The sequence below is a fragment of the Acomys minous genome, assembly GCF_964271855.1.
Source record: "Acomys minous genome assembly, chromosome: 4".
Taxonomy (NCBI): Eukaryota; Metazoa; Chordata; class Mammalia; order Rodentia; family Muridae; genus Acomys; species Acomys minous.
The window spans coordinates 59,086,509-59,113,498 of record NC_140486.1 but is presented as its reverse complement, the minus strand read 5'-3'; the positions used below and the strand labels follow the sequence as shown (position 1 = coordinate 59,113,498).

Sequence of the window (26,990 nt, the reverse complement as noted above, 5' to 3'; positions counted from 1 at the left end):
GTAAGTGGGGTTGCAATATTGCTCCACCCAGCTTGCTCTGTGGTAACCTCTGCCCATTTCTGCCAGTCTGGGGGCAGAGTCTCCTGGTCTCTGCTCATAGTGTCAACTCTCCTTTCCTCCACAAATAGGATCACTTATTATCACGACTCTGTGACATGACTCTGGCCATTGAGGCATACATAGATGTTTACTGAATAGGGACTCTTGGAGAAGATTTTTGCATTCCTGGTAAGGGATGGATACAACAGGCTCTGCCATTTTCAGGTGAAGATATGATGTGGGGAGCCAGGAAAACCACTGTCTAACCACAAGGGAAGAAACTGACCCTGGCATTGTTATATAGATGAACTAGACAGAGTCTGTGTTATGGATACTCGTGTGGTCACTCTTTTGCATGATGGCAGTGACCTTGGCCTTGTGCAGTTCTGTGTTTCCCCATGGTGTTGGTGCCCTGGCCAGACCTCTTCTTGACAATGTGCCCTCCAGAAAGCTTCCACTCTCTTTTCTTTTATGAACAGCAGCACTGACAGTGCTGAGCTTTGAGGGCCAGTGTGATACTGTTTTAAATGAGAGGGTATTTGCAGAGCACATGGGTCATACTGAGCTCTCAGTAAATGGTGGCTCTCACTATGGCTGGAGAGACAAGGTTCTGTATCTGCCTTCCTATTTGAGAGCATTCTGCTAGACTTCAGACAGCAGAAGCGGACAGAGCCCTGCCCTTGAATCTTGGCCATCTCTACCTCATTGATGGTGGCCTAACTCTCAGATGTGAATACTTGCATGTCTGGTTTAAGGGCCTCCTCTGGACAAGGATATCATTTTGCCATCATGTGGCAAGCCAGAAGAGCTATGGAGTGAACAATGAATGGGCAGATCCTCAGCCGAAACTTGGTGGGCATTGGTGTGTATCCTGACCCCAGGATGGGGGGGATTTTGGGTAATATGTCTGACATCAAGTATTTTAGTGGGGCTGAGGACTTCACAGTAGATTCTGGTCTGCCTGTCGGGTTTCCCCTCATTGATTTCTTCTCTTCATTTTCACTATTAGATATGTTTTCCAGGGTCACTGTCTGAAGTCCATTTGAGGAAACTCCACTTGCCTTCAAATGCTTTTCTATGATCTGGTTCTGGACGCACTAAAACACAACAGCTTCAAGAACCTCAGGTTAGGCTTGGGGCTGCCAAACTCCATCATGTGTGTTTATTCCACAGGTATGCTCTTCCAATGCAGAAGGTACATTTTGAGGGACAGGAGTCAGCTGTGTGAAATGGGACCCAAGATTCTTTACCTCGAAAAAAGCAATAGCAATGCTAGGGCAGTGATGTGTGATCTGATGTCCATAGTTAGCCCGGGAAATTAAAACAGCAGGGCCATTTGTATGGGTGACCGTGGCCTGGAAGTGTTATAAAAGTATGAAGGGAGGTTCTGAGCTCTGCCTGGATTCTGGCAGTCAGTCAGGTAGTTGTAGAATCTTTCTAGGGGAATCAGAAGTGGAGGACTTTCTGAGCCTGAAGTCACAGTGTGGATAAGGTCCTGGGAAGCTTATTGGCTTGGAGCTGATGGACATACATAGGCTGGAAGGGGCTGGAGATTCTAAAGGGTACAAGAAAAGCACTTCACTCTTGAAACGCTCCTTCATTCTCAGCCCTGAGTGGGAGGAAAGTTCATACTCCTATGTCTATGTTTACTTATTTATTTATTTCACTAACTGCTATGGTTTCAAATTTGAATGTTCCTAAAGATCCCCATGATAGCATAGTGTATATGTGAATTCTTTAACAAGTGGGGCCTATCAGAGGTCTTTAGGAAACTGGGAAATATCGCCTTTAGGGAATTGTTTTGTCCAGATCACTTCCTCCATTTTGTCCTTCTCTGCTGTTGATGTATGTGGTTCTGTTTCTTCATGATTGGCTCCTTTGCTGTAACTCCAGAAGCAACAGGCCAATTGACAATGGGCTGGGGCATCCAAAATAGCTCAAACTAACTTTTCTCTTAATAAGTTAATTATGTCAGGTATTTTAGTATAGTGATGGGAAGCTAAGTAACATGCCAACCCTCCAATTCCTCTTGTCTCACACACTTAACAGAATTCTTCTCTCCCCCTCTATGGATAATTTATAGTCATCATGGCTCATTGCCATTATTCTTCTAAGGAAAAAAAACCAGGTCAAATCATCCAAGTTGTATATTTGAACTGCTTTTTAAAAAATCCTCTATTTCAAATGTGAATTAAGAATCATAGGATTTCACTGCAGCAAAGAACCCTGAAGGTCATCCATAATCACATCATTGTTTTGTTGTTAATAATTACACTTGAGTTATTTATAACAATTCTCAGCATATAAAAGGCTCACACATGTGACTTCATTATAGAAAATAGAAAACTCAAACTTGAGCCATCCTGAAGTATGACATCTTCACAGGCTTCAAGGGTGGAGTGGGGTGTTTGGGCTTCACTTTGCCCCCTCTCTTCTGGACACAGAATTAGGTACAAGGGTCAAACTCTTGCCTTTTGCCCTCTTGGCCATGAGGAGAGAATGCCACCTTTCTGGCACCCCCTGGTGGAAGCCTGAGGGCACACCACAAATGTGTTTGATCCTGACATGCTTTTACACCACAATAGACTTGGAGGCCCTAAAAAGACCTGGTCCCATTAAACACCAGTGCTTTTCCTGCTACCACTATTTTCATGAGGACTTTGATAAAGAACAATACTACTTTTTGCCATCTCCACCTGGGGTTGCTTGTCTTTGATGGTTCAAGGCAGCCCACAGTTCCGGAACCCCACTGGTCCAAAAAAACACAGAGGCATCTGGTCCTCTGCTCACCCACACAAATGCTCTCTAAAAGGAACCCCTCCAGTCCTAAAGCACATCCACTCAGAAGCGGCAGCTCACACAGAAATCCTGTGTTTCAGGCTTGCTTTCTGATGAAAGGTCGAGAAACCCTTTAATAGCCTCACCACAATTCATGCAAGCACAGCCGCTGTGGCACCCTCAGGCTCCCTCTCCTGAGGACACACCTCATATCACACACCTGCACTCATACCCTCACCAATTGTGACTCATGGGGCCAATGCTCCTTTCTTGTAGCCTTTTCCCATGCAGTCAGCATCACAAAGCCAGGCTTGTTTTTTTCCCAAACCTACTCGACAGGGAAATCTAATCTGGGAGTCATGTTGGGGGTCTGTAGGTGATATGGACAGAGGACTTGTGAGGATGGACTTGTCTGGGTGTCCTTGTGAGGTGCCATGATCAGCAAGAAACCTAGCAGAGAGAGAATCTGCCATTCATGTGTCCCCATGCCTTCCTCTGAATCAAGCAAGGCAAGTGCTGGTGACTGTGACTCTGGATGTTAAGTATGATGTTAACAGGGGACTCTTGGACTAAAGAACAATGCTGGGTGTCTCTGGGGACTGCAAAGCTTCTACGGGCAGAGTCTGCACAGAGGAACTCATGTCAGACTTGGGCCTTGAGGGTGAATGGAAACTGCCCAGAAAAGGAGACTGAAATAGAAAACAGAGACACAAAGGTTATGAGTTTGAAAGGGCTTTGGAGTAGGGAAGGTCTGGGCAATCCAGGAGAGGGTTGGCATCTGGCTCGATTTTCTGGGTGACAGAAATCAAGGATGATGAGAGCTTTATCTTACAAGGATTACCTTGGTTATCCTATGGAAAAGGTACCAGCAGGGCAAAGGCCTGGAAGTAGGTGGCTACCACTGGGGCTGGGATTCCTCAGAATAGCCTGATTTATCTTTCTGGAACCCCCAGGCGCTTTCCATTTGTCCCACATTGTACACATCTCCAGAAAAACACCCGTGTCTTGGTAATTTTGATCTGTTCTAAACATGGGACAAGCTATCTGCACCATAGGCCAGTAAGGCTGAAAATGGCAAAATGCTTCTTTGGATTCCCCAGAATGAGCAGAGTGTTGAGAATCCAGCCTTGGCTCTGGGTGGGTGCATCCAGGGCGACCTATCTGACCCTTGCTTGAGTGCACTCATCATCAATGGCGGCAGTTGGTGAAGGGCAAAACATAAGATCATACTAGCAAACGGGTACAGGGTTGCACATAAAGATGACATACTGGCTTCCAATTCAGGTGAGAGGGAGTCTTCCAAAGGAACAGGCTATAGACCACCCCCATGGATGAATTTTGGAAGTTTGGCTTCTCGTTCCTTCTCTGTCATAAGAAAATTCTCAGCTCATGTCACACAGACCATTGATTCTACACAAGTCAAGGGAGAGAAGTAGAGTTTCCCTCTTCATCCCCTTTTCCTGTCTTTTTAAGCAATGTGTAGAATGATGGCTCTGTTATTATTAGAAATATGAGGAGTGTCAGAATTCAAAGGGATCTCAGAGGCAAACAACCTAGAAGGTGGCTCTGGGGAGGACATCAGATGAGCAGGAGTCACATGAATAGTTTTGGCAGCTCCATCTAAACCTAGGCCCTTAAGCTGAATCCATTCACTTACATGTCTTCTTGGATCCAGGCCCACGGTATAGGGCATGGGTACCTTCTGGCTCATAGAGAGTCTCACCAGGCATAGCATGTAGCCAGGCCTGGACTTTGCTTTAGGTGTCCACAATCATTTATGTGATAAATGCATGAACTTTCAAAGCCAATGTGGACAGGGCAGGGAAGAGCTGGCATGTCTAGGAGTGAAGTACATGAGTAAATCCCTGAGATGGGGAAGACTCAGGTTATTTCCACAGGAAAGGAGTGCAGGGTCTGCAATGATTAACAGTGGAACATGAGGTTGGCATGGTGGCCTGAGTAAAAGAAGAAAGGCAAGCCATATGTGCTGCAGGTGTAGCCCTTGGTCCAGCTGGCTCTGCCTCTGGGTAGAGAGCCCTTTGGCTCTATTCTTGGGACCTTGAACTCCCCTTCCCTTGGTATTACATTCTGGGTAATAGAATCATGTCTGTGTCACATAGCAAAGGGATGCTGGGCAGCACATAGGCCTGACATAGGGTTTTCTGTTGGTGTGGGAGAGGGTCTTCCAAAGGGTGGGGGCACTGGAGACCTTCCCAGTGGATGAAATTAGGAGGTCTGGGTTCATTTCATCTGTGTCATGAGCAAATTCTCAGGTCAGATTGCTCAGATCATTGACATCATGTCAGTCAAAGAGAAAGCAGAGCTGGAAATGGTTTAAAACTGTCAGGACTTGAGTTGAGCCTGCCCTGAAGGCTATAACATGAGGTGGGCACAGCCAGCTTTATGTGCAGAGGTGGGAGGTGGACTTGGCTGCCCTAGATGTTCACATTGTTTAAGTGGATGCTCTTCACCACAATTTTTACCCCTTCCATCATAAGCTCCCCTGGACTTGTCCTCAGAATGAATGAGAACCAGGCACCAAGAAGGACAGTTCACCATCTGATCTTGCTGTCCCTCCTGTCTTCTATAGCACTCACGGCCTTGGGACACGTTAACTTCCTTGACATTGATGACATTTGGGTAACCAGATCATCATTATTGGGGAGACTGACCTATGCATTCCAAGATACATAGATTCATCCCTGGCTACTCCTTACAGATGCCAGGAGCATCTTCAGACAGTGGCAAATGTTCTTTCGGTACTAAATTGTACAACTAAGCACCACTGCCCAACGGACAAGTGGACAATTCTCTTTAGGGACTGTGGGGAAGAAAAAAAAGATATGCCACCCATTTTCCTCATAGAAGAACAAATATATATGAAGCTAGGAAGAAATCACAGAGGAGGGGATTTTGGGATTCTCATAGCTCAGGTGTCACTGAAGATCCTTTTGTTTTCTGCAATGGAATAGTCAAAGGTAGCAAGTTGTTCAATATTACAGATTAAATGTGCCAAAAAGAATGAAGTCTCCCCTGTGAGTGAGAATGTGTTGGAGACAGGATCTTTACAGAGGACCAAGCTGAGGTCCTTGGACAGGGCTATGATCTAATGTGACTGGTGTCTTTAAAAGTGAAGCACATGGTAACAGAAATAGTGGACCAGGGGACTGTAAGACAAAGCAACAGAGAGAAAACATGTAGCTACAATGAGCCCCAGACTTCTAGAAGCTAGAAGAGAGGCATAGGAGATATTGTCCTTAAGCCCTCAAGAGAAACCAAGCCCACTGACATCTTGGTTTGTGAATCAAGAACCAAGATATGCTTTTGTGGCTAAAGATTCCAGTTGGTGGTATTTTGTCATAATTGCCCAAAAACTAATACACTCATACAGAAGGACAGCAGAAGTGTGTGGGTCTGGCTGCTACATTACTGCCTCAAATAGAAGGTGTCAGAGGTTGGGAAAGAAGACACAGATTCACTACACAGAGACAAAACTGGCACTTCCTGCAAGATAGACAAGTAGAAATATATCACAATTCTAAACTGAAATGCTTTGATTATGCCGATCACCAGGAGTTGTAAAACTACCCCGGAGAATTCACAGCCTCCGAACATGCTAACTATACCCTTCATAAATTCGTCTCTAGTTTCTGTTATCATATCACCCTCTCTCTGGGGACCCCTGGCTTGTCATCATTTGCCCTTTATAATTTATTCATCTTCTTGCCTGTATCCTTTCTACTTATCATTCATCTTTACAGTTGTACATAAAATTAGACGGATCCTTCAGTGGCAGGGTGTTTTGAGATGGAGATTGGCTTCACTAGGAAAGCCCCCTGCAGGATGGTGGAGGGGCCCACCAGAGCCTCTTATAGATGCCAAGGTGGGTTAAGTAAGAAGACAAGTGAGAAGAAAATGAAATCAAGGGAGAGGGAACTGAGAGGGGACACTAGAAGGGACAGCAGCACTAAAGTTTCGACTCGAACCTTATGTTTGGTAAATTTCCCATCTTACTGCCTTTCTTAACTAACCCACAGTCACCATAATTTGCCATAGAAATGACAAGTCCTGTGCTGCAATGACCTGATCTGGGGAGTCCGTATGTGACTTCAGGGGATGGGTGGGATGCAGCAAGCTTGTGTTGGTTGCCCCGTGAGGGTACAAAAAGCCCATCTGTAACTGGCAGGTTGGAGCTTCAATGTTTACCAAGAAGAAACAGCTCGCTTCCAGCATGCCAGCTCCCCTCCATACCAGCTTCCTCCTCACTGCCTCCAGGCCTCCTGCTAACAGGACCCAGTCCCCCACTTCTTTCAGCTCTGGCCAAGAAAATCTCTGCTGCTGTAGGAGTAATTCTGGCCACTGCTCGTAACATTTTCTGCATTTCCCTAGTCAAAGCTTCATCCCCTAGGACCCATATTCCTAACTTTGGGAACAGATGGATTCTCCCTGGAAGACAATCCTCTGCAAAGCCCAAAGGCGGGAGCAGCTGGAACTCAGCAGTGGGGCTGTGTTTTAAGGCATGCAGTTCTTCCACAGGGCCTCCCGAGCACTCCCAGATTCCGCATAGCTCTCAGAGCTGGTATGAGGCATGAGCACCTCTCTTTCAGGGGGAGTTTCTGGTCAGACTCATGCACTGCTGTGTAGGCACAGTGCTTGCCTACCTTCTCATATTCTGAAGGAAACCTGAAATCTGCCCATAGTCATTTTTGTCACCTTGAAGGTTCTTAAAACAATCCACAGCACTCTCAGAAGCGAGGAACTTGGGTGGTAGTGGCAGGTCCAGAGCTATTTATCGATTATGTGATCAAAATCATGATGCCTTCCTCACAGGGTGGATTAAAAAAGAGACTAAAGGAAGGGAGGTGACTGTGGCAGCATCATACCTATCATCTAGTACCATGCTTAGCAAGTATTCACTGTGAATGCTAAGTAGTTGACTACATCGGCCGCCTTATGGTAACCTCTACTAATTTTCATTGTTAGTTATATTTATATGTGTGGCTTCTGTCTTCAACTTGGTGGATAATTCCAAGAGGGAGGGAAGGGGATGTATTGGAAAATGATTGCTTATGGGTTCAGAAGCCACACTCTATGTTTGTACCCTGTAAACAGTGATGACAGAAGACACTAGACTTTATAAAGCCAGATAACTAGAAAGGCATTGGTGCAGGGGGGGGGGGAGGGAGAGACAGACAGAGAGAGAGACAGAGACAGAGAGACAGACAGAGAGAGACAGAGACAGAGAGACAGAGAGACAGAGACAGAGACAGAGACAGAGAGGGACAGAGTCAGAGACAGAGACAGAGAGATCAAAATGTGTATTAGTCTGACTTTCTGGCAGAAGGCCCTATTCCCAAGAGCCCTGGTATGGCTTCATGGTTTAGTAATCTCACTCTACTGAAATCATGCCACATTTAAGAATAATAATCCATTTGTGACACTGGTCCAGGGGATGACTCTATCATTCCTCAAAGCAGCTTCAATCAGACTGATTTCCAGGGAAACTGGCCACTGATTTAGAAGAACAGCCTGTGGGGTTTGCTCACTAAAATTCTACTTATCCCAAGAGAAATGTTAGTGCCCCTGTTCTCCTTGAAGGTGAGTGAGGAGTGCCTCTGATCTAGCTGCTGTTACTGTGTCGTTGCTGTTCACTATAGCTGTGTGTGCATGTGCACTGATGTGTCTTTGTGTACAAGGATGGGTTATTTTTCTAGCTGGAAGGGGATGCCAGCTCTGTGACTTGATGAGAAACAGAATGTGTTGCCTCTACCAGCTTTTCCTCCCTTCTCCTCTCGGTAAGAAAGTAAAGGGCTGATTTTCCTGGATTGATTTTTAATGGATTTTGAAGTCTGGAAAAGTGCCTAAATTGCTGAGGTTACCAGTTTTTCCAGGTTCCCTTTTCAATTTCATTCTCCTTAGTCAGATATGGAGGGCGCTCACGGGGGCAACTACTATGGCCACCCCAGTCAAGAAGAGGTTTCTCCTGTGCCCCACTTCCAATCAAATAGGCAGCTGTAAGCACAGCCTTAGCTGGCAGGAACACATATGATTTGGTTGAAGAACATTTTCCTTGGACCTCTCCCTGCATTTGCTGGCGGCACATTTCCTCTGATCTCCAAGGAGAGAAACAGTTCACAATAATCATGGAAACTCTGTTTTTTTTTTTTTTCTTTCTTTCTTTTCTTTCCTTTTTTTTTTTTTCCTGGATCAAAATGACTCCACTTTAAAGCATAATTTTACCTGGTCATTTTGTTCTCCATTTGTCTGCATGTGCGTTTGTATGGGGACAACGTGTTCTCAGAACCTGTAGCTGCTACTCTGTCTCCCCCTCTCCCCGCCCCTACTCCCGTGTCTCCTCCCCTTGTGAGCGCCTCCTGCTCAGAGAATTGTGTGATGAGACTTGTGAGGTCTAGTCTCCTCCGGAAACCTTTGAAGAAAGGACGGTGTTCTGGGCAGCACAGGGAACCTTGGGCTGTATCTGAGCCCCACCGGGGGCATCTACTTTCACCCTGTCTCTGCCAATATATATTCATGGTTCTGTTAGCCTTTTCTCCCAGACTTGCCCAACTTGTCTTTGTGATTTCAGAAAAATGCCACTGGATCTCCCAGTATGAAGGATTAGCACAGATTATGGGGAATGGTGTTAATTATCGGTGGAAGGGGGGGCTGGCGCCTCGCTCCAACGTGCTCCTGATTTCCCCTGGGCCTTTCTGCCTGGTAATAAGCCTTCTTTAATCTGGCAGGCCCCTTGGTGAAATCAGCACCACGGACAGTGATATTGATTGCTTCTGAGAAACCATCACAGCTGCTCAACCAAATTACCTTTGATATGTGACCTTTAATGTAATTACTGCAACATCAAAGTATTTCTATAAATTATTAAAGAACTAATACACTCCATCATTTAGCTATTCTATTATATGTAAAATAAACAACCACGAGTTAAGGTTAGGTCTGAACAATCCACAGTCGCTTTTCCTTTTTCAAAAATCCTAACCCTCCTCCCCCCTTCTGTGTTTCTGCTTCCCTATCTGATTCCGGCTTTTAGACATTATGAAACTCCCCAGCAATCTCTCTGAAGCTGATGGAGGGCCTCCAATAACAATGTGGTATTTTCTATTCCATTTGGGTGCCTCTCAAATATCTATCACACCCCCGCCCCCGAAACAAAGTGCCATAAACACTTTATTAAGCAGCACAAACCTTTCTAAAAAAATCTTTGACTATCTTACAATATGGTTTTTATGCGTCACGCATAACGTGGAGCACGTTTGTGCCATTCTACAGAGGGCACCCAGAAAGTATTACTATAATATATGTGCATGTAGTCGCGCCACTAAAAAACCAACTGGGAACGGCCACCCTGCCAAAGCCCCGCTCCACACAAAATCTGTGCGCGCCTGCATTTCCATACATTTGCATTCGCGGCTATGTTATTAAGATGACTCAGCCCCGTGCTTTGCAATCACAAATACCAAAATACAATACAAAGGCTGTCATAATGGAAGGAAGGAACGGTGTAATACCGCATTTTCAACCCAAAGCCTTAACTAAAGACCTCTGAAGCAAGGGAGAGTTAGAGGTATAGGTGGGGAGCTGCTTCATCCTGGGGTGTGCCGTTTGCTCTTGTCTACCTGGTTAACCTTTCCTGCTGTGGGGCAAAATGGAATCGTGTGTTTACATACCGTTTGCTCGGTAAGAATGTAAACACGCATGTCTAAGCATAGGCGTGCATACATCGAGAACTCACGTGCTTCCCAGGAGCGCCCATTGTACACGCCTGCATATTTACAAATTCTTTAAACTATGCCACAAACACACGTCGTTCCATTTATCTTTAGATGCTCAGCAGCTGTATATTTCCTAACCCCCAACCCAATCTCTCTGAACCCACAGGAGAGACCGCCCAGACCCTTGACCCGAGGGACACTTCTTATTTTATGGTGATGAACTAGCCTCGATAATAGCCACGGCTGATATCACACCCAGTTAGGGGGGCCATAAATAATTCTCTTCTCCCCCGCACAGAAGCTATAAACCAGGGCCAAGGCGCGATAGTTTATCAAAGACGAGGGCTGGCTCCTTAAATAAACCGCGGTGAGCTCACTCGCAGCGCCAGGGAGGCGCCCCTCCCACTGCGGTCGGGGGCTCGGGAGTCGCGGGTGCTGGACCCCAGCGGGGTCCTGCTGGCTGCTCCTGGGAGCAAGCCGAGCATTGCCCAGCAGTGCGCAGTTTCAGGCTCAGGACATGCAGCGCCCCGCCCCAGCCCTGGGCGCGTTAGCCGCTTCTAGGCTCTCGGCCACCGCCAAGTTCCTCCCCCGTCGGGGCCTGGACGGCCGGGAGCCGTGGCGGAGGTCGCGTCCGAACCCAGTCCCTACGGCCCCGGCACCCTCCCCTCAGCGCGAGCTAGGGGCCTGTGAAGCAGCCAGGTCCTCGGGGTCCCAGCTGTCCCCGCCCCGCGCGTCGCGGCCCGACCTCCCGAAGTCGCCCCCTGTCGGCGCGCGGCCGGCGCCACTTACCCCGGGCAGGGTCTTCTGCTCGTGCAGCGCGCTCTGGGCCTTCAGCGCTGACTCACGCTCGCAGTAGGTGAGGAAAGCGCAGCCTGGGAGGGAAACAAGCGGCGACAAGGGTCAGTGGGGGCGCCCCCAGCCAGGCCCGGCCCGCCGCCGCGCCCTGTCGCCCTCCCCATTCTCCCGCCCTCTTGCTCGTCACTGCTCTCCCCACCTCGCTCTCTCCTGGGCGCTCTCCTCGGAGCTTCCCTGCCCCTCGGTCTTCCGTCAGTCTGCCTCTCCTTCCTCCCGTGCCTTTTTTTTTCTTTCTATTTTGCTCCCTCCGCGGAGTCCTCCCTACTCCCCAAGCCTCCCCTCTGCCGGTGGGTCTCTCTCTCTCTCTGTCCTTGCGCCTTAGTGCTTCAGGCGTCTCTGTCTTCTTCCTGCTCCTTGTCAGTGTTGTTTTTAATCAGTTTCAACTCGAGCCCCTACACCTCCCAAAGGGGGCAGTTTTCCCCTTTAGCTCCACTAGCTGTTCTTGCCTGTGCCTCCTTCCTAGCTCTGGGCCCTCCAGGAATGCAAGTGTCAGGGACCTTCCAAATAAAGGGAGAGCCCACCCCCAGGTCAGCAGCCTTAATCAAACAAACAGGGCTGTCATAGATCCTTTGTGTTCTCTGTCTCAATCCCTTCTGTCCAATTTGTGCTGAGGGTCTTCACACACCTCCCGGCCTGAGGGCTTCTTAGGCTATCAAACCCACGGAGGCCTGCCAGGTTCTGCCTCTAATTCCTTGAGGGCGGCTTTTCCTCACACCACCTGCATCTTCTCTCCAATTCAAAGAGCTAAGCGTGCTCTCCAAAGCGCTGTCCTCTTCTCCCCCTGAGCCATGGTAACGACCCCACTCCACTGCTTCGTGTCAGCGACTCTGGAGGGTTCCCTGCAGTGCCACCTGCTCACTGGAGGGCTCAATGCCCATCTGCAGGCTCCGTGGGCACAGGAACAGAATGTTTGGTGACAGAACTGGTTTTGGGAGTTTCCTCTAGGTGACTTAGCTACAGGGACCACTTCCTCCAGTCTGCAGGTGTGGCTGACCTGCAAAACCAGCTGGAAGCCACGGTAACACTATAAAGGCCAGCTTTGGCTAAAACAGGCTTGTTTGTAAAGCCATCCATGACCCGATCCTAGAGAAAGGATTGGCAGGGTCGACCCCTACTGACTCCCCTGCTCCTTCTGCTCCCCACCCCATTTTTTTCCGTGATCAGCCTATCCTCTCCACGGTTACTCTTCCCAACCCAGTCCTTTTCAGGAATATTCTTGAAGCACTTCTTGACTGCTCTGGTCCCTCCATGGGCCATATCCTTCTGGTCCTTCCAAAGCCACTTACGCCACGAATGCCTAGCCTGCACTAGAAGACTCAGGCTCTTTTCTCCTGAAGCCTTCCAGCTGGCGGTGGTGGTCTGGTACAGGCATCAGTTCTAGCCATATGGCATGTGGTGGCCACTTGATGCACAGAATCCTCACAACACCCTTTCCTGTGCCTTACTCCCACCATCAAGTTTGTGCCTAGTAACCTTTACTCCTCCCCTTCTGGTGCAGAAATAGAGCCTGCTCCCTCCTCTGTTTTTGCTGGCTGGAGGGATGGCAGGAAGGGGACGTGTGTGAGAAGGGGAAACAGAAAAAGGAAATAGAGTTTGGGAGACGGTAGCTCCAGTTCCAGGGCTGCCTCTACCTCCTGCCAAGGAGTCTCCATGCCATCCTCCTCCCTCCCTTGGACCAGGCCCACATCGCCCCTCCTCCTTCTTCTCCCTCCTCTTCCCTCCTGGTCACTGGCAGACGGTTATTGATGGAGACACAGGCGACTGAAATGAATAGCGGTCAGAGGCCCTGTGACGTCGTCCCTCGTGCTGCCGCCTGCATCTCCCAGGGGCGTCTTTCCTCCTGTTCCCTTGTCCCCTTGTTGGCCTTGTCTTCTGCCTGCTACAGAGAGGCAGCCAGTGCCTCAGCTGCATGCAGGCAAGTCAGCTTGGGACAAGGTCAGGGGTAGGTTTGGAGAGAAAGAGGAAGTAGGAGAATGAGAAGGAGGAAGTGACCATGTTGTTTTCACAGGCCAGAGTACTAAGCTAAGGATCTCAGAGGGGTGAATCTGTTTGTCCGGCTTCCAGGAATTTTCTCCATTGTTTTTTGACAGACCTCAGAGCTCCAGCATGTACCTGTGTCTTTTAGGAGGCCCCTCCCAAGACTAAGTGACCTTCCCCTGCCATTTCCACCTCTGAATTACTCTCCTAACAGTTCCTTTTCCCTTGATCACTCCCTGGCTTCCTTACTTTTTCTCATCCTAATGAGACATGTTCTATCTAAGATCCCTTTTCTACAGTGACCAATTCCTCACCCCATCCCCTTCTACCAGCCTGGCCTGCATCCTCCTGCACTGCTGCCTTCAGGTATCTGTCAGATGTGACCTCCTCCATCTCTTCTCCCACCCCCTTTACTTACCACCATCCCAACCTCAGCACACATATTTTCCCCTGACCCTTTGCCCTATTTCCTTTCCTATTTGTCACCCACCGCTCTCTAACATTAATATCTATTTGCTCATTGATTGGCAGTCTCCAGATGCACAGATGAGGCTAGAAGCTCCATCTTGCTCGGTTTCTGCTTGCTTCTCTGTGCTCAGAATAGGGGCGGAGGCACCTGACTTACCGAGTATGCTGATTGCCTAAACACCTTGGCTAATCTGGTAGGAGGGCCACCGTAGGCAATGGCAATGGAAGGGTTATGGAAATTGTGTTCAGAGGCTTCCACAAGCTGCCCCAGACCCCAAGGATGATGTTACATGCTGGACTTCCTTTGTGCTGGCAGGGTCTGAGGTTGCTTGGGAAGGGCAGTGGGTGGGTCACTGCAGGTTGCCTTTTCCCTTCCTGTAGGTTCCCAGATCAGGCTCATAGCCATCTTTTGGAATTCCTTGAAGAAGCTGATACGCACCTCTGCTCAGAAGAGCCCCGTACTGCCACAGTCACTCTGAGCTACCTTTTTCTGAATCACAGGTTCCTTATCTATCCTATATCTAACCTGGGGACATTAATGCCTCTTAGAAGCTTGTAGGGAGACCTGTTGACCAATTGTTAACCAAAGCTGAATCTGGGGCCTATGGAGCCTACTGTGGGTATTTGTTCTCTCTTCTGATGCAGGGAAGTAGGGAAAGGCAGAGTCCCTTCCTTCATGCCCTGTCACTCTACCCCTCTGTGAGGAAGGTCCAGCCTTCTTCTCCAGCCATCTTTCAGGGGTTGGATTTGAATTTCACTTTGCCTCAGGAAAGATTAGTCTGCTCACTCCAGGCTTTTTGAGGAAGGTAGATATGGATAAGCTGATCTTAATGCCAAGTCCAGAGTGCAAGGAAGGAGTAGTCTGCACCCTGGATGAGATGAGAGCAGAACTCCAGGGGATGGCAGATTTTGTGGAGAGGAGGCTATAGGAGGAGAGCTCGCCCTCACGGGAAACCCTACGTAATCATGGATTTGGGATGGAGGCCAAGGTGGGATCCCGTCTGAGGCTCACCTACTCAGGAACAGAGCAGTGGTGCTCACAGCTCCCACAGGAACAGCTTGCTGTTACCGCTCAGTGTTCATTGCTGCACCTCTGGTTCTGAGCACCGAGGCTGGGATAACTTGAAGGGTGGCACTTGCCAGCCTCGGGCTGGCAGCTACTAAGTTAGCCAAATTCCCTGTATTAGAGTGAGTAGTGGAGCCTTCACAGCCATCCATCCCTGCACAGGCCCTCTGTGAATTCGCAGTGTGAGTGGCATGCAGATTCTGTTACGGAGTAGCTGTACAACTGCACAGGATGTATGGCTTCGTCTCATCCCAGGGCTTCCTCTGAGAAGGGTGTGGCCTTCCTGTGATAGGACCAGTGACATAAAGATTTCTCTTGGCTTTTAGGCCCAGTCATTCTCTCTTAGTTCCCACCCTACAGATACATATTCTTGAACTTGTACTCTGAAAGGGGAACTATAGTCCATGTGGCTGTTAGAAATAGAAAGAAAGAAAAGAAGGAAAAAAACAAACAAACCCCTGAAAACCTAAGAAATATCCCCAAGGGAAGAATATTCCTATTTTAAAACTGGATATTCTACAGTAGTTACAAAGGTGCAATGGTCTTTAATGTAGCAATACTTCTGTTGGTACTTTCCAGTAGCATTGTCAGATAGGAAAAACAAGTTGTATGATAATTGGCGCCATGGATACACAGCGTAGGCATATCCCACTCCTTCCGTATGTACTCTTGTCTGTATTTACAGGCAAAGTTACAAGAAGCCCCACACAGGAGCATGAGGTGCTGATGGGGGAATGTATCCCCGTGGTGATTTTGCACTTTTTGTTTGGTTTGACACATTTAGACTCAGACTGTATTCACAGATCACTTGCATAATTAACTTTCAAGAAAAAAAAATCTGTGCGAAAAGAGGATGAAGGGGAAAAAAAAGGAGGTTGACGGAATGTGGGACGCATAGCCTGTGTTGAGGAGACAGGCAGATTGCTGGGCATCGGCTGTTTGGCAGATACACTCTGAGACAGTCATCTGTGGGTGGGGCAGCTGCCCTGCGGCCTTAGTGTCCCCTCTGTGCTGGAAGAGGTCGGTGCAGCTGTGAGCTTTGAAGCTCTGCCTGGCAAGCTATACGTGTAAGTGGGTTTGGTTCACAGGCCGGAGTGAGAGGAGTTGGTGCTTGGGGACTGGAATCCTCAATAGGGTAGCCAGTTGCCCTGAGAGCATCGCCAGACTCCCCGGTCTCTTGAGACCTTCCCAGGTGTGTGGCCTGAGGTAAGAAACTACCTAAGTGACCCAGGGACTCTCTGGGGGGAGCATGGCGTTGCCCTGAGCTCCCATCTTTCTAATCCCTTCCACCAGCCCATTGCTGATAGCTTCCTTTTCAAGGATCCCCATGCTCTCTCATCCCCCTTAAAGTGCTGGATTGAGCAGAATAGAACCCGTCTGTCACAGAAGGAAGGGATTTTGGAAACCATCTGGATGGGAATGGGAACAGAGAGCTAACACAAATTAGAGAGAAGTTACATACAGTGCTGTGTCAGCATCTGATGTCCTAAGCTCCTCCTCTTCCTCTTGGAAGGAGGTGGACCCTTCTGTTTACCTGCCCACCTCTGCTAGCCCACCCGGACCTGCCTCTCTCCTGGCACTCCTCACTCTGCTGCCTGCTGAATGCTCTGGCCCTGGTTTGCTTTTCTTTATATAGCCACCTAACCTTTTCTGGCTTGCCACTTGTATTTATTCATCCCTTCTATTTGCCAATTTCATGTCTTGGGTCTTTGAATAGACTGCCACCCTGTGAGGGTGGAGACACCACCTTTACATCTCTTGGAATAGGTGGAAGGCTGGAAGACCAAAAAGATACAAAAACAGAAAGCAAGAGAGCCATGACTGAGGCCGGAAGAAAGATTGGCAACCTTGGGATATGAGCACAAGGAGGAAGAAAGGAAGACCGGGAGAGATAAAACAACCTGGTACAAGATTCCAGCTGGGAAGAGACAGGCAGAATGGCTGGTGTAGAGGCATGGGCAGGAGACAGTGTGGGTAAAGGTGTCTATCTTTCTCTGTAAAAGCAGCCTACTACCCACCACGAGGGCAAGGGGCATTGGTGATGCCTAGGAAAGTGAGTGGAGCCCTCTCCCACGTGGGGGAAAAACACAGTGCAGGAGAATTAATTGTACCGAGATGATGGCAGTAATTTACAAAGCCCCCGTGAGCTGGGATAAAAGGCCCTTGTCACTGTGAGGTGAAGGAAGAACAATTTCCTGCCCAACTCAAACAGGGCTGAAGCCTGGGGTGTAATCATCACGGAAGGAAAGGCTCCCCATGTGATGGGCTCCCCTTCCTCCCTCTTCCCTCCCTCCCCACAGCTAGGCCTCGGCTTCCTGCTAATTGAATTACAGAATTAGTCAGAGGAAGGTGGCCTTAGAATAGGAAGGTCTGGACTTTAATAAAACATCAGGTCTTTCAGGCCCTGGAATCAGCTGGCTTGGAGGAAGTAGGAGAGAGCTGGGGGGGGGGGAGATCAGAAGAAGATGGAGGGGATCCTCAGAGGACTGACCAGTCAGATGCAGGGGGAGGTAGGAGAAAGGGAAGAAGGGGGAGAAGGAGCAGAAAGAGGGAAAGGGTTTGGGACTGCATCCCTGTCACCCGGTTTCACAAACACATTAATAAAAGGTCTCTTTTGGTGCAGAGCAGGGCATGTTGAAGCACACTGGGACGGTGTGGTGTTAGAGGACCTATCTTAAATCTGGATCTACTGGGTCTGCTGTGGGGCTTAAAACTCCATCCTCAGTACATCTCTCCTCAGGCCGCCACCATGCTGGCCCCAGGATGCTCCTGAAGATCTCTTTTGATATTTAACCCAGAGATGTAGTTCTGTGCTAAGAAGTGGTGCCTTAGGTGGATAGAGGGAGGAAGGACATGTCAGACAGTGTCCCCAGAGAGAAAGTTACTGGTGGTCTGGGGCCACATTTTTCTAGTCTCTCCTCATGTTCTGGAATTGACATACTCCCCCTGCCTGTGGGTCTATCCGAGGACCATCTCTTGAGTTCTCCTTCAAGTCACCTGCCTATCACGTGCTGGAGACTCGTAGGTGGCCTCGTCCTTGGACATGGCTTATGCTTTGCAGTAGGTGTGAGCCACTCAAGAATAAGCCCAGCAGAGAGGGTAGTGAGCATGGAAAACCGAGTACCAAGCCCAACTTCTGCCTGTCTTTCCATCCAACCACTGAGCCATCTCCCCGCCCCCCTCCCTTGTCCTGTTTCCCTGTTCCATCCCAATAGCCCCTGTAAGTCTTCCTTCTCCAAGTAAAAAGACAGAGACATTCCCCAGCCACAGATGGCGTCTGACTTCCACTGCCTTGGTAGAGTTAGAACACTGAGCTTCGCTCTGCCACCTGCCTCATGACTCCCTCTTCCAGTCTTCCCACAGGTGAACCAGCCTCATTCCTCCAAAAACCTTTTCCTGACTCCACCGGCCTCACATCTGTTAGAGTCTCTGAGCATTACCCATCTCATTTGTCAGTTGGACTGTGAATCTTTGTCTGCCTCATATTCATCTGTCTGCCCACAATGGAGCTACTCTATTATTGGAGCTACTTACACGGGGAGGGAGCTTCTTGATCTAAGGCCAGACAGATTACAATGCAGAAGATATCCCTAAACTCCAGTCTCTTGAGGGTTGGCTAGAGAGCCAACCATGACTGGCTGAACGAGAGAAGGAGTTTGCGGGGGTGGGGCATGAAGTCTGAGAGAATGAGCCAGTGGTGCGGGCATCCATTTTCCTCTGCGGGGGCAGTGTTGAGGTGAGCACCAGGTGACAAGCTGTTGTTTTAACCAGGATCAATCTTGCCTTCCTGGGGGGGGGGTCTCCTTTCTAAACCAGGAGTTTCAGAGAGGAAGGGGCATGCGGGATCATGGCTCAGTTTCTGCAAAAATTAAACTCCACTGCACGCTGTGAGAGAATGGCCTTTCCTGGAGCTCTGAATCTGTATCCTTCTTCCCTCAGTCCATTCCACCACCAGTGTCTGCAAGACAGAGATAGCCTAGTGCTGAGGGGGCCCAGATTCCCTGACCTAAACTGAGACTCTCAGGAAACAGACCCTCCTCCTCTTTTTCTTCTTGCTGGGCAGAAAGCACTGAGAGAAAATGGTGCCTCTGAAGGAGTATCCACAGACCTCAGAGGGTTAAAGATCAGCCTGTGGGTCCTTTGCCAAGTGACTCTCCCTGCCAGCTGCCCTTGTTTACACCCTAAACACCAGAGAATTACATGTCTTGTGTTCTACAGCACTGGGAAGAAGAACAAAAAGTGGACATGATGCCTTGATGGCCTCACCTTTGTCTTGGCGAAGAGCTCCCCAGATCCTGGCCATGGTTCGTGGCCCAGGAGACAGAGGGAGTAGAGGTGTAGTAGCCTAGCCTTTCTCATGCAGGCCTGTGGAAAAAACTTGTTATCACAACCACAAGGTTGTTTCTGCACCCTTGTTCTAGGATGGCAGCTCTCCCCAGAGTCCCCAGGAAAGCACAAGGGTGTCCCTAACTCATGGACTGGCTATTATATGCTGAAGTGCTATCACATCCAGAATCTGATCACTCCTCCACCATAAAGAAGACGTAGGCTGTTATCAGCCTTTGACAGCTCAGAAGTAGTCTGAGAGAGGCATCAGGCATGACTATGGCAGAAGGGAAAATACCCAACATCTCTCATTGGCTGATTTGGGGCTCAGTTCCTACCATCAACCCCAGGGGTCTTGGATATGTCTGACAAACAATATAAGTGTGATAAATTCTCAGAGAGGCATTTGGATTTCTGCATAAAATAGTTTCCCTTCTTGCATTCTACCCATGTCCTTCACTTCATATAAGGGACTCAGGGATGACCTCATCTCTTCCTACAGGGACATAGGTAGTCAGCTAAGGTGGCACCTGACCTCACTTATCCCTGGATCCTCTTAAACCTCAATGGCCAGTATGCCACGGCTCTTGCACAGAGGGCACTAGTGGATCATCAAGGTTGGACTCTAAAGTCTTTTAGAACACCTACTCACTGCAGTTCCAGGAGAAGTTCTCTGCTAGATCCTAGATACCAAACCTACTCCTTTATGATTAGTGTGGAAGGCAGCTTATCTCCTCCTAATTTGAATTTCCTAAGATCAATGTAAGAAGCCACCCTGCAGGGATGTTGGGATGGACCACTGGCTCTCAGAGGCCTTCTATCCATCACCAGACTTTAGGAGATAAGCAACAGGCAGATCTCTGACCAAATGGAGGTCACTTTAACAGGTGCGAGAGAAAGAATCATCTCTAATCTCTCCACCCACTGTGGGTATCTTCTCTTTCTTCTCCTGTCCTTGTGGAACTCCATAGCTTCCCACATAGCCAAGCCCCCCATCTGACACTCTGGACACAGTGAATGGGAAACATGCCTCATCTGATCCTCTGGTGGTCCAGGCCATTGTGGGTGAGAGTCTTAAGCTGGCAGAGGCACCTCAGTACATACTTACAATTTTGAGGAAGGATCTTGCTGGAGCTTTCTATGGAAGTTACTAGAAGTAGAGACGGGGGCCATTTCTCCGGGAGAATACCATTCCCTACACAGAGGAAACTGGGGGTCCTGGGGGAGGGTGGATTTGTACTTCAGCTGGTCCTGAAGCTGTCACCACATCAGCAAGTCTGAAACTCTTTAAATGTACCACAGAGACTGACCTTGGCCCTTCATGTGCCATGTGCGTTAAGGGGAAGATGGGCAGGCTGTTCTGACTCCTTTCTCTTGCTAAAGGAGAACAGGTCGCAGCAGGGAGACAGTGGAGTTACGAGTCCCTGGGGCACAAAGACTCTTCCTCAGTCCCACTGCTAAGGTCATCTCTCCAACAACATGGCCCATGTCACTCTTGGGATTTGATTTCACACTGCTCCTACAGGATGCCTTCCTTGTTCCTGAATCATTTAAAAATAACCTACATATATAGCCTACAAAAATAACCAAAATATATATCTGATGCCTGTGGAGGTCAGAAAAGGACACTGGATTGCCTGAGATTAAAGTTACAAATGGTTGTGAACTGCCATATAGACAATGGGAGTTGAACTAGGCCCTCTTGAAGAGCATCTAGTATACCTAACCACTAAGCCATCTCTCCAGTTCTTGTTCCTGGGTTCTTAACCAGATCTTCCCATCCAGAGAGCCCCACTAACCTTATAGCTCCTCCATGCAACCCTCCTCAGTGTCTTAGCACCTGCTGATTTGCCTTTGAACGAGCCCCTCCTTCCAGGTTCAAATACACAAAAAACGTGTGTGGTTGAATGGCTTTCTGCTGTTGTCATCTGTTGAAATCACATTCCTCCAATAAGACCATAGCTGATGGGCTGGGCTCTAATTGGATCAAACTAACCAGAATCAGGAGGGAAGCACCCTCTAGGTGCAGTGGAGGGCCTGCAGGGATCTTTTAACTGCCCGGTGACAGGAGCTAATCTCAGCTCTCTTCTTTCGCTTCTTTCTAACAGCCACTGAAATAACAGAACATGGTGTGTGTGTGTGTGTGTGTGTGTGTGTGTGTCTGTGTGTGTGTGTGTGTGCACGCGCGTGTACCTTTTTTCTCTGTGTGTGCTTGTGTGTATGTCTGTCTGTGTGCCTGTGCCTCTCTTTCTTTTTCTCTTTGTGTGTCTATGCCTATGTGTGTGTGTGTGTATGTGTGAGTATGTGATGCATTTGCACAACAACAAAAATCACAAGCTCAGCATCTAAGACAGGCTATTTCAAAAAGACCAATAGCCAAGAGTCCCCTATTACAGGATCAATGTTTGGTAAATGCAACTTTTTTTTTAAGAAGAAAAACAATTTCACTCAGTTCCTGACAGGCCACAGTCCAGCTCCCTGCCAAGAATGGTTTTTGCCCTTACTCTCAGTTATTCAAGCCGTTCTTCTGACTTGATTTTGATTTTCACCCAGTGTCAATTAGACAAATTCAACCACAGGGATTTAGTAATATTTAACCCAAGGGCTGCAACAGGGAGAGGTGTGCAGTAGTGATGAGAGTACTGGACTAGAGATTCACCCCTTCCATCCTCAGAGCCCTACAGAGGGACTAGTCATAGTTCAGAGAGGCGTGAGTTGTGGGCTCTGGTTAAAGTTTCTCCACTTTACCTACACATTGCTGACCCACAGGGTGTGTTGAGCATGCTAGCAAATGGGGAAGATAGACAGAGTCCAGCACTCAGCTCTATTTATTACCCTCAGCCAATGCCCACATATCCAAGAGGGGGGTAAAACTGAGCTAAAAAAATCAGTTGACTGTATAAAAGACCCACTATGCCATGTGACTAGAAGGAAGGCTAACATTTTGGATGGATGACACAATGCTCCATTCATCTCACAACCATTTATTGGTTATCCACCATTTTTCAGATGATGGAAAACATAGTCACTGTTTTATAGGAGTCCCTAGATAAAATGAGCAAGTCAACTGATGAGTGTATGGCAAACATGCCCATGAGTCACGGCTTGTACAGGATTTTAGGTGGCAGAGGACATCAGTGAACACTCCCTGATATTTGATTATGCATTGGGTTTTGTGCTAAGTGCTTTACGTGGACTGACACATCCAACATAACCTTAAAAACGTGTTATCATCTCAGATAACAGGGCAGGAAACTGAGGCAGCAAGCAATCAAGGTCTTGTTGCTCCCCTCCCCTCCACCCCCATGGCAGTGTCCTGAATGCTGCCTGACCCCTGCGACCTTGCGGAAGTGCTTGCTCAACTCTGCCTAGGCTAGAACTCATTGCAGGATCTCTGTTCTCGCTTACAATGGCCTTGAGAGAAGCAAGTGTTAGGAAAAAGGCAGCAGAGGTACAAAGACAAAGCAGATGAGCTGAGTTTCCATCCCCTGGGGTAATTTAGACGGGCTAGAGCCTGACAGAGCATCAGTCCTGTGAAGCTTCCTTCGCACCTTTGGCATTCTTGCTTTGTGATCTTCATTTTTTCCCCTCTTCTCTTTCCTCTTTCCTTCCCTCTGTTCCTCATTCTTGTTTATTTCCTTTCTAGTCTTTTCCCTTTCTTCTTTGTCTCACAACTTGAATCCCATAGTCTCTCTTGTATACTGCTCGTTGCACTCCTGACTTCTCCAGGCATTTTATCTTACCCCAGACTTAGCATAGACCTTGAGGTTCCTATGAACAGACAGCTGAGGACTCTGGGAAACCACCCAACCCCCACTGGTTAAATGTTTCTATCCTTAGGACATATGGAGTCATCGAAAGGGCTGCAAGCTTGGCATGATAGGTCAGGTCCTGGTAGTAGATTCTGTCTTTTTTTTTTTAGGAGCCTCTTGAGTAATTTATGTAATCAGTGCATAGACAGGCACTAATGACACTTACCTGCTGGGGTCTTAGGTGAGCAGAGCCTCTAGGATGCATTGAATTGGGGAGGGTATTGATATAGCTGTTATTGTCAGCAGTGATGGCTGTGATATGATGCTTGACATTCCCCACGGTGTGAAAAATGACTTTAGCCTTTAGACCGTCTGTACTGTCTGCTTCCCTTCATCGAACCTGCGCATGTCACTTGATTGAACCCTCTCCTCATCTATGTTCCCCAGAGCAGGGGCCCTGCCTGTCTTTCTACACAGCTAGCTTGTGTGCAGCTCAGAGCAATCTTAGTTTGTATTGAGAATCTCAGATGCAAGTGTGTTTTGTTTACCTCATGCATCTAATATGCTAATGACAGGAGGCTGTAATGAGCTGGCAGGGACCAGGGTGACAAAGAGCTAGAGCTTCATGCTTCCCCAAAGAGACACTGTGGTGTCAATTGTTTCTTTTGTGAGAGGAATTTTCAAGACTTGGGAAAGTGGGCTGGGAGAGAAGGAGAGAAGAAAGTGGGAGCGCTTCAGAGAATGCTTGGAGGGGCTGAATCTCCAAGCCAAGAGTCAGTGGTACAAGATTCTGGCAGTCTTTGTAAAGGACACATAGGCAGAGTGAGGAGATCCAGAGGATGGCTATGGGACAATAGGAGGAACAGGTGCTAGCTGCGAAAGAATCTGGCTAAGTTTGGGCACTGTATTCACATATCGGTTCAGTTTTCAAGAGACCTCTGAGAACTCCACGAATGGGGAACCAGCCCCACGTACCATGTACACTTATCCATTGTGCCCGTTCTACAAGGCTTGGCATGAGTCAGAAGCATAGGGTGAGGAGTGGGCAATTGTCTATGACAAACAGAGGCCTATGACAAAATTGATGAGTGAATTGCAGCCCCCAATGAGTCTTTTCAGACCTTAATTTCTTTCTCTGTGAAGTGAGTTTGATAAATTTCTGCTCAGAAGTCCATGCCTCTGGAATCAATGAATGAATTCTTAGGCATTAGGAGGGAACGGAAAGGACGCACTTCTCTTTTATGGATGAGGGAAAGGATATGTGTAGGCCAAGGCTACGCCATCACTCCAAAACAAAGAGATGACTGGAGATTGGATCCGCTTCTGTCCTTGGAGACGAGTGGAAGGTACCAAGAGGCTGGAGAGCTCAGGGAAATCTGAACCCTGAGCAGGAGTAACAAGTTCAAGGAAGCAGCGTGAGAGGCCTCTGATTGTGTAGGCAGAAATCTGTATGTGCACCAACAGATGGAAGAATGTCTCCATGGCTTGCCACCAAACGGAAGACAACGGGGGAATAAGAGACCGTGCCGACCTATGGCTGCATCCATCCAGGCCTTCTGCCCCTTTCTGGATGGATAGTGGGCTGGAGTGACATGTCTGAGGTGCTCACATGTGTGTAGGGCTCTGTTCTAGAGATGATTGACAGGCTGAGAAGAGGTCTGGCAGCACCCTGAACCAGTGAGTTGAACCAGTTAAAACCACCCTAGGCCTTGACACCAACAGGTCTGCCTCTCCCAGCTGCCCTGCCTTTTTCTCCCTGGATCCAGCCCACCCTTCCTTTCTGCTCCCCTTCCTCTTCCCCTGCCTCTCTTTTCTTGTCCTTTCCTCTCTTAGTAAAGTTCTGTTCTGGGGCAAGGAGCAAGGTGCAGTAAGACAGGAAAAGGCACCAAGGGGCTAAGCAAGAAGCTGTAGGGGAGGGCAGCTCATGTTTTGTGCAGTGGTCTCTGCAGCTCAGGCTGCCTCTGCCTCCCACGGCCAGTCCCCCCATGAACCTTAAGCCACCAAGCAGCCCATTTTTTTTTTGTCTGCAGGTCTATATATAGATGGCAAGGCACACTCTGGAACTGCATTTGATGTAGCCCTCTGGACTCCAGCTAACTTTTGGGGAGTAGTTTTCTTGGGAGCCTGCCAGTCCAATTCCTCCCTCGTGAACACTAATTACCGCACAGACCTTCTCCATGAAATCGGTGCTGAAGCCATTTCCATCCAGGCGGCTCTCCAAGACGAAATTTTTCTACTGGGAACCGACAGCCGCAAATAAACCTACCATCTACTTAGCAACGGAGAGCAAGAGCTGGCGGGAGGTGGAGAGGGAGGGAGGAGGTGCTGGGAGAGTGGGAGGGAAGGAGAAGGGAGGGAAAGAAGGGAGGGCTCGCCTTCTCCCTCCTGTTCTTTATTTTTCAGAAAGGATGCAATCATCTCTTCCCAGGAAGGTGGTACAGAGTATATTATAAGACAGTGTGTGGCTCAGGATGGGGTCTCAGGGACCCAGGAGGCCATTTCCTGTTCCTGGTTTCTTGAGCTTGGCCAGCACCCTTCTCGGTTCTGCTGAGAAACTGAGGCACCCCCTTGTTCAGTCTGGGTTTTCTTCTCTTTTTCCCTTACCTAGCCTTTGTCATGGTCCTGCAGGTCTGGCCTGTCCCTTGCTCCCCCTGTCTGGCTGGCTGAAGGATGGTCTCCACCACTGTCTATGTCTGGAGAGGTCACTCGCATCAAGCACCTCAGCAGGGCAGCAGTCCCTGAGTTATCCATTGTACACCTAACTATGGATTTGGCTCTGCCCTCCTTGCTTCTAAATAACCCGTACATCAGCTGACCCAAGAAGGGGGAAACTAGCAGGAGCTTCGAATTGCCAGGTGGGGTTGTTATGTCACCACACACATATGAATAGCTGCCATCGCTCCTAGTTCGGAGACAACAAGCAAGCCTGAGGTTCGAAAGGTTACGAGGAATGTTCCCGACAACTTCGAAGTAGGAAACAGCAGGGCTGGGCTTTGAATGCAGACTCCATATCCAAGGCTCAGCAGTTGCTAGGTGGCTGTAGGTCAATCCCTTTTTTGCCTGCCACCATCTGCCTCAAAGGGGAGCCCAGGGCTCTGCTTTCAACCTTTGATCCAAGAGCACTTACAGACAAAGAAGAATGAGAGTGTTTCGTTTCCCCAGAAGCCTTAGGGTGGGCACAGTGAGCTCTTATGACCACTGGCTATTTGCCAAGTCCTGGCTCACTAGCCAAAAAACCTGAGTGGCCTTGGAGCCTGTGTTGGATCATTACCACGATGATAGCCTATTCAGTTAGCAGAGAGCTTCTGCTTTCTTCAGCAGAGCCATTACAGCCCCATGCACATCCGTGTATTCAAGGACCCTCCACCTGGGCCCTAGCTCACTTATTACCTCTCCCAGAATCCTTATTGTCTGTTGTTGATGCTGCGAACACTGTAGAAGGTCTAGTGCCGCCATCTTTGCTGTTGAGGCTTGCTGAATGCCTTCTTTTCTCTGACTCTGTTTCGCTAGCCACCAAATGGGCAGAGTGGCTCCTGTCTCTGCCTTACTTATGTGGGTGGGTGGTGCAAGCGGCAATAAGCATTGCAAGCTCCTTGCTTGTAGGGTGGTTTCCTTCAAGTCCCCTGATTTGTTTGAAAAATGAAGTCTCCTCATGTAGGGTGGCTGAGTTAAGGCTTGAAGTGAACTTTCTTTCCTAGCAAGAAGCAGTTAGACTGCACAACCAGGCCTTTAGACAATCTTTCCTGGGACTCGAGGAGGTTTGGAGTCTTGGGAAAATTTTCTCTTAAAAGAAGCCTGGCTTAGAGATCCTGGGAATATATTTCTAAGGACAAGCTCCATTCCTGGGCAGTACCACCTTAGATACACGCTGGCCAAGAGTTGCCTTTTTACAATATGGGTAGCCCTAGTCACTACCGCATAATGAAAACCTCACTGAGCGATGTATACAAGTTTGTCATTTAACCCACAGGTTCTGTCCTCACTGTATACAGCTGTATG

General features: G+C 48.5%; 1 protein-coding gene across 42 annotated transcripts in view; it reads right to left on the bottom strand.

Moving 5' to 3' along the window:
• CELF4 (CUGBP Elav-like family member 4) overlaps nt 1-26,990 on the bottom strand; it is a 280,175-nt gene that overhangs the window by 194,182 nt on the left and 59,003 nt on the right. For 41 of the 42 annotated variants that reach the window (XM_084778830.1, XM_084778851.1, XM_084778862.1 and 38 more), the window contains exon 2: nt 11,337-11,419. In XM_084778830.1, the coding sequence (XP_084634956.1) occupies nt 11,337-11,419 (83 nt within the window). Of the gene's footprint in view, nt 1-11,336; nt 11,420-11,541; nt 11,769-26,990 lie in introns of those variants that run through there. The other variant, XM_084778864.1, reaches the window with a different exon arrangement.